This window comes from Rosa chinensis, chromosome 3 (genome assembly GCF_002994745.2).
Source record: "Rosa chinensis cultivar Old Blush chromosome 3, RchiOBHm-V2, whole genome shotgun sequence".
In the NCBI taxonomy this organism is placed as follows: domain Eukaryota; kingdom Viridiplantae; phylum Streptophyta; class Magnoliopsida; order Rosales; family Rosaceae; genus Rosa; species Rosa chinensis.
This window is the reverse complement of record NC_037090.1, coordinates 8,724,415-8,736,426: the sequence shown is the minus strand read 5'-3', so window position 1 is coordinate 8,736,426 and position 12,012 is coordinate 8,724,415. Positions and strand designations below refer to the sequence as shown.

The window sequence follows — 12,012 nt, the reverse complement described above, 5'->3', positions numbered from 1 at the left end:
TGAAACAAAGGATGAACAACCCAGAGATCGATCCATCCTCAAAACATAGTAAATAAAAGAATGAAAATTATTCTATGCACCGACGGTGTAAGTGACCCAACCCTTATAAAATAATTTCAACCCTTGATATTTATTATCAACTTTATTTTTAATAAACAAAAAATGTATTTAATGCAATCTAACCATTTATTTATATTGGTGCAAGTGCACGGCGGTGCTCTGAATAATCTCTCATAAAATAAACTAATTAAAATACATTAGATGAATAGTAAAACTAATTAAACGTTAGAAAAAGAAAAGAAAAGATCAATTGGTCAAATTTGACGACGTCAGCTATAGATTATAGGTTTATAGCTTTAATCAGCTAGAATACACGAAATTACACGAACAATTTACCTTTAATCATTTAGCTAAAAAAATAAAAAACAATTTTCCTTTCATATTCCATTTATGGACGTACGCGTCTTGCTTCTTTTATTGCCCTTTTTCCGTTTATGGGAGTTGCCCCATCCAATAAGTTTTCCTAAAGCTTCTACAGTTCTACTAGATGCCAAAGTTGAACGCGCCAAGTGCAAAAGTAAGAATGGAATTTAAGCTTGGAACACAAATCCTGTGCCGTTGACCACTTGACCAATACCAGGAGACAACTGATGTTGACCTATATATATGAAAACTCGTCAATCAAAGTATATAAATGAGCTACTCGAGCATTGGGACTGAGATGGTCAGCCTTGCGTGAAGGAATTTCAGCCTGCTCAGGCTACGATTCTTCCCGTGACTTGCTCTGATCGACCACATCTATTCTGAAGTCAATTTCTTCTTCGTTCATTTTCCAATTTTCCCTTCGCCATTGTTGCCCTTCCTTGTTCTTCAGAGAGTGAATAAGAGAAAACCCTTTAGAACGGTGTGAAAGATTTGAGAAGGCGAAAGTGGGTCTGGACTTTGTGAAGGGTAAAGTAAAGTTGGTTCCGATTGGAATTTCGGTTTGCTAGTTTGAGCGAGAATAGTTTCCGGTATCACTTCAGCTTTCATCTATAGTTACTGGAGAGGGATTCATTCATGGCTTCGTTGTCCAAGGATGATGAAGACCTATTTTCCTTCGCAAGCCAATTGTCTCCACTTGATTTGAGGTAACAATTTAAGGTTTTGTGTTGAACGGGATTAGTTTTCAAGTTTTCTTTTTTCTTCTTTCTTTGGTCTTGGTTTGACCTAATGTATGTACTCCCGCTTGCTTTTACAATGTTTCTCAGTGGAAGTGAGTATGTTCCATCGGAGTGGGAAGATGAATTGCTTTTAACAGATGATACTTTCCTTGGAGATGGATTTGGTGTTGGGATTGATGGAGATGAGGGTATGTCCAACAATCTTAATACCACTTCTTGCAATACTGAAGATAGAAGCGGTATTGCTAGTTCTTCTTCAAAACCATCAAAAGCCAAAATGTTGTCCCAAGAAACCATATCCGAATACTTTTACATGCCGATAACTAGAGCAGCTGAAGAAATGAATGTCTCTGTAACAACTCTTAAGAAAAGGTGTCGAGAGTTGGGTATTCATCGTTGGCCTTGCCGAAAGTTGAACAGTGTAAAGAACCTAGAAGAAAGCATTCAGGTACATACCTAAGTATAGCAATTGAGGGAGCCGAGGCTTGCATTCAGATACTCTTTATTTATTTATTATATTTTAAAGAATTTTGTGTGAGACCTATTTTTCGATCATATCTCAATAATTTCATAAACCAGTTGATATGCGTGAGTATATCACTTTTCCACGCCAATTGAACATTATCAAGACATTTAAAATTATGATTTAGCCTTATGAATATAAACGATTAAGGTTGGACAAATTTGGTTAATTCATTTATTTATTTCTAATTCACTACTTTAAGGATTTCAAACTTGGTTGCAAATTTTCATAAGTGATATATGACTTAACACTTAAAGAGTCGAATGGTAGGATTGTATCACAGAGCCCACCCACTATGTGTGTGGAGAGAAGTCAAAGATAGTGGAAAAACTTATGGTACAACTATCACATTTTTTTTTATTTTACAATTTTCTATATTATCCCTATTGATTAATTATATTTCATAGTTTTTTAATATATATACAGGTTAAATTGGTAAAAAAATTCAGTTTTGGAGAGCAAGCTCTCTTCTCTTAATAATAGTATAGATATGATTGAAAAGTAAGTCCAACAAGCAATCTCTTAAAGTACAAAAAGAAAAAAAAAAGTTTTCTTAGTGAAATGACCCTATAGTCCTTTACGTATGTTGGTAACAAAAACTGAAAATTAATGTGTAGATATCATACATGCAGGAGTTTGGGAAGAAGGAAGAAGAGTTGGAGTTTTTGGAGAAAGAGAGGAAAATGATTGAGCAAGTTCCCGATTTGCAGCTCGAGGAAAAGACGAAGCGGCTCAGGCATGCTTATTTTAAGGCCAAAAGTTGCGGAAATTATTCTATGCACCGACGGTGCAAATGACCCAACACTTGTAAGATGATTTCAACCCTTGATATTTATAATTAATATTTTTATTAATAACTTAAGAGTGTATTTAATATAATCTAATCATCCATTTATGTCAGTGCAAATGCTCATCAGCGTCTGCTTGATTTATTAGTGATCCTAGTATTTATATACATAAAGAGAATTTTTTTTTTTTGAGAATGACATAAAGAGAATATTTGAATTTGTTAAAATTTCAAAACCATATGTTTATGGGGACTTTAGCCACATGTTTATACTTTATAGCTAGCTATATAAAGAAATGTCTTAGCTGGTAATGATGCTGCTTCCAAATTGAAGCTGAAAGATCGAGTACAAACAGGCTGCAAAGCTGTGTACGTAACAAGGTGTTGGAGCTTGAGGGTAAGAATGTAAATGATGCAGTCGGAAGTAACAGGGTTTACAAGTGATAAACCCTAACAGACATAATTCTGGAGTCCACTAAAGATAAAAGAGAAAAATCTCAATTTTGATTGATAATATGATAAAAGATAGTTCTGCAGCCGTTTAAGGTTGCTTATATATGGGAAAAGAAACCCTAGGGCGACTAACAATGAAACCCTAAAGCCCACGGATTAAAACAAAACAAATCCAAAATAAACTAGAAAACCTAAAATAAAAAAGAATGTAAAACGAGTCTAAAAATATTAAATCACGAATCGGATAATTAACACCATACATTTTGGCCTAAATCTGATAGGGCTCACTAAAGTGAGTCTTGAAGATCTCGTCGTTCCCTTTCTGAAAATGTATCATGCGTCTCAAAACGGACATTCTGGCCAAAAGTTAGTCAAATCTGATTCAAAATTAAAACCTGACTTTTCGCACGAGAAATCTGAAAAGTCCAAAACCAAATTTTCTTGAATATTCCAGCGGCTAATAACCTCATTACACGTGAGTTACCTATTTTCCAATCACTCTTCTTGATTCTATGCTGCTTCTTTACTTTTATGGTTTTCTGGTTGAACCGGGACCATTCTCGTCCTACATCAGTAAAGGCCTTGTACAGAAGCGCTCAGGCATATATCCAGCTGACATATTTGGATTTGGCTGAGCTTGACATCAAGAAAGATCATGAAATAGACCCTAACAACATAAATGTGCAGTTAGAGTACAAAACTTTGAAGGAGAAGATGAAAGGATTCAATACAAAGGAGGCAAAGTTTTATGGCAACATGTTTGCTAAACTAAATAAGGGTTCCAATAAGGATGCTGAATCGATGAGCGTAGACAGCAAGGCATATGCGGAGGGGAGGGAGTGTGTTATGATTCATTTTAGGGTAAATTTCGCAAACAGTACACCAAGTAAAGGCCACTAATAATTCTTATACACAAAGTTTCAAACCAAACATTTCGGTACACGAAATCTGAAACTCGACCCACTATCAGTACACGATGTCAATTTTTGACACCAAAATGTCCATTATGCCCTCAGTTCTTTTTTTTTTTAATTATTATTTTTTCCTTCGTTTTATCTCTTTCTTCTTCCTTCTTCCGAGCTCACTTCCTCGCTTCCAACGCCGCCTTACTCACCTCGCATAACAGAAAAAAAAATTACTCGTGTCATTTATAAACCAAGGGAAAAAAAATTTATTTAAAAAAAAAAAAGAACTTAGGGCATAATGGACATTTTGATGTCAAAAATTGACGTCGTGTACTGATAGTGGGTTGAGTTTCAGATTTCGTGTACTGAAATGTTTGGTTTGAAACTTTGTGTATAAGATTTATTAGTGGTCTTTACTTGATGTACTGTTTGCGAAATTTTCCCTTAATTTTATTTACAATTAAAACGCAGCGTTTATTTAGTTGGTGCGCACCGTTTGGTCCTTGTGCTGGGAGTATGTTAGGTAGGGGTCTTCACTAGTTGGTCGACGCGTGTCCTAAACAGTTCTTTATCTACTAGCTTTCTTGTACAACAGATCTATGAATGAAAAATTTGCATTTCTATTTTCTTGGTTTTCTCTAGAATTTCTCTTTGTTTCATTTCGCAATGTCATACCATTGGTTGGATCTTGGGGATCCTAACAACTGGTATCAGAGCCCACAACTAGGCCTATTTTCGGCCGGTTACGGCGGTGGGATACCCGGCAACTATTACTGCGCTGGGTCGTATCATCTCCAAGGTAACTCCTATAGCCAAGCTCAGATGGTGACTAATTTGACACAACCAAACCCTTACCCACCTCCGCCACACAACCCTTCTGCAACCATTATCAATGGCCACTTACTCCCTCACAAATTTCCATGTGTTCCTCGGACTCACTCACAGTTCTTCCCACCTCCATACCTGCAACCGATTCTTTCCATTGCTCCGCAGTCACTCACCATAACTTCTCAAACCCCATCAATCCCTCCTTACCACTCACCTCATCCTACCCCAAATATCTGGATTCATCCTTCAATTCCAAACTTTCAGTCGCCTGCTGCCCCCACTTTTATGCCCCAGCCTCAGTTTCCAAATCCTAAACCTTCATCGTCTTTTCGTTCCGTGGGCGACTGTAAGCCCCTAGCTCTATTCGCGGGTTGGATCCAAACCATACCATCTTCCTCTTCTTTATCATCTGACCCACAAACCTCCTTTACAGAGGCAAAAAATCCAAATTCTTTGCATCACAAGTCGTTTCGGCGTTCCAGACATAGAGTCGCCATGGCGGCGAAAGCGAGAGTTGCTAAAAAGACCCGAAACCCATATATGCTCCATGGTGTGGGTAAGTCCTTGAGGTCTAAGATGTACCACAAGCGCAACCTCTTCCCACGTCACAACTCCAAGGCAACAAATCCAACTTCTCCAACGCCAATTTCAAGTGTTCCGGAGAAAATAGAGGTTTTCCATTCCACGCTCCCCGTCTCCGCCATCATGGACGGGCTCGAGAAGCTACGTCGTCAGGAAAACGACATTCCGCCTGGCCAAATGCAGAGTGACAAGACAGTCGGGGGCGGAGACGACGCCTTCAACACTTTCTTCAATGAATCCGGAGCCGGATTGCACATCCCCCGCGCCGTGTTCCTGGATCTGGAGCCCACCTTCATCAAATAGGTGAGGACCGGAACTTACCAGCTATTCCACCCTGAGCAGCTCATCAGCGGCAAAGAGGACGTCGCTAATAACTTCACCAGAGGCCATTACACAATTGGGAAGGAGATTGTGGATCAGATCCGGAAGCTTGCGGACAACTGTACTGGGCTTCAATGGTTTCTAGTGTCCCATGCCGTCAGAGGTGGGACTGGATCTAGGCTTGGATCTCTACTCTTGGAGAGGCTCTTTGTGGACTATGGGAAGAAATCTAAGCTTGGATTCACTGTTTACCCATCTCCTCAGGTCTCAACCTCTGTTGTTGAGCCTTATAACAATGTTTTGTCCACTCGCTCGCTCTGGGAGCACACTAATGTGGCTGTGCTTCTGGACAATGAAGCCATCTATGATATCTGCCGCAGATTGCTTGACATTGAGCGACCTACGTATACCAATCTCAACAGGCTTGTTTCTCAGGTCATTTCCTCACTAACTGCTTCTCTGCTATTTGATCCAGCGTCAGGTGTTCAAGCCCCATTAGAATGTCATCCATTATCAGTTTTTAGAATTGATGAATGCTTGTCTTCGCTTGATTTTGTTCAGATTGTTGAGAAGAATGAGAAGTTTTCAAGTCATAGTCCTGCCGTGAATTTTGTAAATTGCTTGGAGACTTTAGAAGATGCTAAAAAGTTGTTTTTGAAAATGCCTGAAAGGAACATTGTTTCATGGAATACTTTGATTAGTGCGTTGGTCCAAATTGGTCAGGAGGAAAAGGCAATGCCTGTTTATTATGCTATGGTTTCAGAGGGAGTGGTGCCACCTAATTCAAATCTCTACATGATGCCTCCTTATGATTTCAAGGTTGATAATCACAGATGTGGTTTCCAAAGAATTTTGATTGAACCGCTGATTGCTTTCTACTTGAGATGCATAAATAAGCAGTCCAGCCTTAGAAGGTATGATGATAGTCATCCTAAAGTTTCATCTACTGTTTTGAATGAAGAAGAATATATGTTTGTGATAATTATTAATGTGTGCACTGCTTTAGTTCTTAAGTATTGTCCAACTGGTATGGTGGAAGTATCAGAGAAGTGGTTTATGGATATGGTGGATATAAATTGGGAGACCATGATTGGAAAACTTAAATGTAATGTGAAGAAAGCGATGCATATGAATTTTATTGAAGACCGTATGAAGCTCAATGAGAAGTGTTTGGGATATGTTCTGTCTACCATGTATACACCTTATACAATGCAGAAGTTGGGATCCAAATTCAGTTATCAGAATTTATACTAGCTTTTATTCTCTTTGAGTAAATTAGAAGGAGATTTATCATTTCAGCTTGCGGCAAACTGATAGGAGCATTTTAATGTGATATTTTAATAGTTAATTCCTCACATTTTGCTTAGTTAATTCCTTAACTGAATCGATTTTTAATTCAATTTCTATTTTTAGGTACATTGGAGTAAATGAAGGTGAAATGAGCGTTAGGTCCATAATTACCTGGAAATGATGGAGAAAAATGGAAATGTACTAAAAGATCAATTTTACACATATTCCTACTCCGGCTAGGAGAAACCAAGCCAAGCAAAGAAGAAGGAGCGGCCGCCTGACCAAATGAACTTCAAATGAGCTGAAACCTTCCAGATCCATTCTAGACACCCAAAGGATCATTTCTTATGAAGAGTGCCAGAGAAAAATATGAGTGGAAGGCCTTCAAACAATCAGCCCAATTTTCTACAGAAGCAAAACCGGAAAACTGGACCTGTAAGAGGTCCAGCAGCATTTCCAGCCCAACCACATGGATTGAAGCTCTGAAAATTTGTCAGGATGATCTACACTCATAGTGGAACATTTCATATGAAGAAGTCGAAGGCATATAATGAAGTCTTGTTGGAGAAATAATTGAAGGAATAAAGGGGAAGAAACTGAGCTGAAAACAGCTCAACACCACATATTCATGTTTCCCACCCACATGAAGAAAGCTAGATGCTTTTCTCTTTTTCCTTGGATATATTTTTTCTACAATCTCTTTAATAGATCATCATCACTTCCATGTTGCTGCACCTTCATGCTTTGCTTTCATTTCATCATTTCTCTTTCTTTTCCATATTTTACAAATCACTTTCATACTCCACTTTCATTATTTTTCTTCCACTCATCATTTCACTCTTCTTTTTCTTCCCTATATAAACACCTTCTCCTCTCATTCTAAAACATATTCCTTCATCCATTTCATCTTCTTGTCTCACCATTTCCTCTCCATTTTCCTTAGTCACATATTCCTTCATCCATTTCATCTTCTTGTCTCACCATTTCCTCTCCATTTTTCTTAGTCACACATTCCTTCATCCATTCCATCTTCTTTGTCTCTCCATTTCCTTTCCATTTTCCCACCAATTCCTTCATCCATTTCATCTCCTTGTCTCACCATTTCCTTTCCATTTTCCCAAATATTCCTTCATCCATCTCATCTTCTTTGTCTCTCCATTTCCTTTCCATTTTCCTTCTCCATTCTCTAGTTGCAAAGTTCTGCGTTTTCAAGCAAGGAGAGGAAGAAGAAGAAGGAGCCGTGAAGATCACATCCTCCATCATCCAACTTGAAGGCTTGCTTCCAAGATTCAAGATCCAACCATCTAGCTCTCCATCTCCATCTCCCCTCACGGTGTAATTCATTCTTTTTCCTTGTAATGATCTTTTGTTTTCCTTGTTTGAATTCATATGAACTTGTTTCTAGTTAACAATAATGTTTAGGGTAAAGTTTAAACCCAACTTCTATGTTTAAATAAAGTTTTCGAATTCTATAATTGTGATTCTAAGTCGCTTATGTGAGTTTGTTCGATTAAATTTGCTTTACAGAAAACTTTTATATGCTTATCTTATTTGGGTCGACACTTATAGGATTTGCATGTAATTGGTGCTAGGTTTAAGAACATGAAATCGACTTTTCGTTTTGTGTAACTTGAATCAAAAGTAGTAAAGGTTCTGGACAAGAATCGAATTTAATTGAAGAGGATTGCAATTAGGTGGACTTTTCCATAACTAAGTTGTACACTTGAGTTGATAGCCTTTCTCTATGTCTAATGCGTTGAACATGTCATGATTGACTAGCTTTCTAGGGCTTGATTGCATGTTTGATAGGATTAATCTAGGTGCTTTCGCTTAGGTTAATTAGCATTGAAAAGTAAAATATGGGAAATAATTTGCTTTCGAATGTTTCACATGATCAACTCCTCTCTCATGACTTGGAAGAACAATTATAGGGTTTGAATCGAATTTGATTACATGGAATTGATTTTGATCTTTGTTCCTTGCGTTCCACCCTTGTATATATGTTTTTACATTTTCTTTATTTTATTTATTTTAATTTTAATTTTAAGAATCCTAATCCCCCCCCTTATTTGTGTTTACTTGTATATATTTATTCTTTATTTTATTTTTGTAAATAATACTTTATTATTTTAATTCTTTATTTGTTTATACAATTGTATATATTTATATTCTTTATTTTATTTTTGTAAATAATACTTTTCTTTATTTGTTTCACAATTACAAGTGTACCCTCAATCCCCGGAATAGAACGATCCCTATTTGCTTATACTACTAACGATATTTCAGGGTTAAATTATGCGCTCCCAAGAGCGCGTCACAAACATCTCACCCACCATGGATATTACCCTAGATGATCTGTTGATATTGGAGGCAGGTATTTTTTGCTTCCAAAAGTTGTGTGATGTTGCTCTAGATTATTACCATGTTGAATCTTTGCTTGCTTTGTTGGGAGAAATTGAGAGACCCTTATTGCTCTGTCGAAGAGTACTCTTCCCTTGTTTTATTTCAGAACTTGTGAAGGGAGATCATCAGCTTTCAATTATTCTTACCTTATGATACTTTGTTTGGAGAAGCATTTACAAATTCGCTGCAACATAATTATCAGTTTGATCCATTAGATGTCAAGATTGTTGTTGCAAGTGCAAGTATTCAATTGCATTTAATTGAAGCTACTGAGTTATACAAGGAAATGGATACAATTATGAAAATGATATTGGCTGACAATTAGGAAAGATGGAAATATTTAGTAACTACTGCAAATGAGTATTGTACAAAAGAGTTGCATGTGAATTCTCTTGAAAACCATATGAAGCCAAATGAAAAGTGTTTGCAATATCTTTTATATACCTTGGATACACTTTTATTACGTGCCCAGGTGGATGATTCTATGTTCAATGGCGACCAAGGAACACCGGAGCTGCCTATTGGCCTTGTTTATTTTAGAATGAATCTTGTTGAACTATTGGTGGATATTTGTCAGCTTTTAATATATGTTATAGTTGTACAGAAGCTTTTCTTTGGTGTTTGGGCTTCTGCAATTGCACTAATAGCTTGGAAGGATGTGGAGATCAAGTTATTTTCTTTTAATGTGGTCGCAAAGGTAATCCTACAGAAAAGTCAAATCTTTGATTTCTCGGTCATTATGCAGTTGATGGTTTGGTCCATTAGGCCTCTGGATGAACTGAAGGGTAGTATGTGCACTCTGTATAGATATCTTGCAGATGTTATTGACTCCTATTCTATGTGGATCTCTGTTTTTCAAACAATTGCTAGACCCTTGTTGTTTTTTCTTGCTGCTGGAATATCAGAAACCATATCCTTGAGTCCTTGTGCATCTGCATTGCGTAAATTTTTTGAAGATGCTCTATAGTGATGTATGAACCTTCAAATTTGGAGATATTGATGTGGATAGGAGAGTGTCTCGAGAACATTCATTTACCTTGGGAAGATGAGAAAGAAGTTGTTAGTGCAGTTAGTATGATCTGTGGTTCTATTTATAACAAAGAGTTAATGAGGAACTTATTGGCTAGATTGCTTTCTTCTAGCTTTGAAGCTATTGGGAAATCTGTTGATAACAATCATTGCCTCCGACAAAAACCTGCCACCTATACACAAATTTTGAATTATGGTGCTGGAGAGCTTTACAAGGTGGAAACTGTATTCAACCATCTTGTAACATCAGGGCAGAGTGTATATTCTGGAGATAGTTGTATGCTTCTGCTATTGCAAGTGTTTTGGCCAATGCTAGATAAACTTTTCAGATCTGAGCACATGGGAAATGATGGGAAGACAAAAAGATTTATGCAAGAGATCTACGGAAAATGTGCTGCACTTGCAATTATTCCAATAGTTTCAGAAGAAGATGAACAACAATTGTTTCTAAATTTCGTTTTGCGGGTTCATGATTTCTCTACTTATTTAGATGATAATCTTGACACCTTAGCCCATGATCTTGGTGACAATAGCCTTGCTGCTCTTCATTGCATTGACACCACTGTTGTTGAGATGTTGAACACAAGTGATGTTGGTTGGCTTCATCTTATTCTCTGCTTATTAACTCATGGATTGAATGATTGGAAAAGGAGTTATGGATATCATGTTGTTCTTGGTCTTGCAGTGTTGAAGATTTACCTCTTTGTGTTTACTGCTTGGCCTAGAGCTATTATTGTTGATGTGCTTACTATGTATCTCATATCCGAACTGAGGACAATCTTCAGCATGCTAGAAGTTGATTCTAAAAGTGAAACTTGAGGTCAAGTTTCTGTTTAAGGGGGAAGAAATGTTATGATTCATTTTATTTACAATTAAAACGCAGCGTTTATTTAGTTGGTGCGCACCTTTTGGTCCTTGTGCTGGGAGTATGTTAGGTAGGGGTCTTCACTAGTTGGTCGACACGTGTCCTAAACTGTTCTTTATCTACTAACTTTCTTGTACAACAGATCTATGAATGAAAAATATGCATTTCTATTTTCTTAGTTTTCTCTAGAATTTCTCTTTGTTTCATTTCGCAATGTCATACCATTGGCGTTATCCTGGGGATCCTAACAGAGTGCAAAATCGCACTACCCTACTTCCAGTTAGTTGTAGGACTACAACGTGGTCAGACACTACGAAGTTGTTATGGGTTCTTTAATTTTTGTTCACCTGAAAAAAATTTCCATTTGTAGATACCTCTACTAGCATGACTAGTTTGCTATCTCACCAAGCATAATTAACACCCTCTTTGGGACACCCACAAACCATGGTGAGGCCCAACCGCTACTTGCATCTTGTAGCCCTATGTTCAAGCTACGCTACGGTATCCGGAAGTCGCAAATCCGTCGCCGGGAAGCCACCTTTCCGGCCTTGCAAAGTTGCCCTCACAAACTAGGCTTTCTACACTAGAATAGTTGTTTGCTTGTCCCACATCGAAAACCATGTAAAGGAGATGACTTCCTTCACCTATAAAAGGAACTCTCCTCCCACTTAAACACCATTCATTCATTCCATCTCAACTCCATTACACACTTTGTAATCTTGTTAGGTCGCAAGGCTCAACACACATAATTAAACATTCAAGTGGACGTAGTCTCCCGCTCATGCGGAGGCGAACCACTATACTTCGCTTGTGTCACTCTCTCCCTCTCTTTTACTTATCGTTAATTAGATCCCCACGGATAC

At 37.6% G+C, this 12,012-nt stretch overlaps 1 protein-coding gene across 2 annotated transcripts; it reads left to right on the top strand.

Annotated features, from left to right (window-relative positions):
- Positions 1-708: 708 nt before the first annotated feature.
- On the top strand, positions 709-7,037 carry LOC112194058 (protein RKD1). 2 transcript variants are annotated; one of them, XM_040517108.1, is made up of 4 exons: positions 709-1,130; positions 1,251-1,611; positions 2,319-2,493; positions 6,976-7,037. In XM_040517108.1, the coding sequence occupies exons 1-3, from the start codon at positions 1,060-1,062 to the stop codon at positions 2,481-2,483; spliced, it is 597 nt and encodes a 198-aa protein (XP_040373042.1). In that variant the 5' UTR covers positions 709-1,059; the 3' UTR covers positions 2,484-2,493; positions 6,976-7,037. The 2 variants fall into 2 exon arrangements, with proteins under 2 accessions (XP_040373042.1, XP_024190087.1); XM_024334319.2 differs by lacking the exon at positions 6,976-7,037 and having other exon boundaries at positions 2,319-2,564.
- The last annotated feature ends 4,975 nt before the right edge of the window (positions 7,038-12,012 follow it).

What these genes read in the sequence shown, in the direction of transcription:
- LOC112194058 (XM_040517108.1), top strand. Translation starts at nt 1,060, where the DNA reads ATGGCTTCGTTGTCCAAGGATGATGAAGACCTATTTTCCTTCGCAAGC. An exon ending in TTGTCTCCACTTGATTTGAG is followed by an intron (nt 1,131 to 1,250) that starts GTAACAATTTAA and finishes AATGTTTCTCAG; the next exon opens with TGGAAGTGAGTATGTTCCAT. An exon ending in ACCTAGAAGAAAGCATTCAG is followed by an intron (nt 1,612 to 2,318) that starts GTACATACCTAA and finishes TCATACATGCAG; the next exon opens with GAGTTTGGGAAGAAGGAAGA.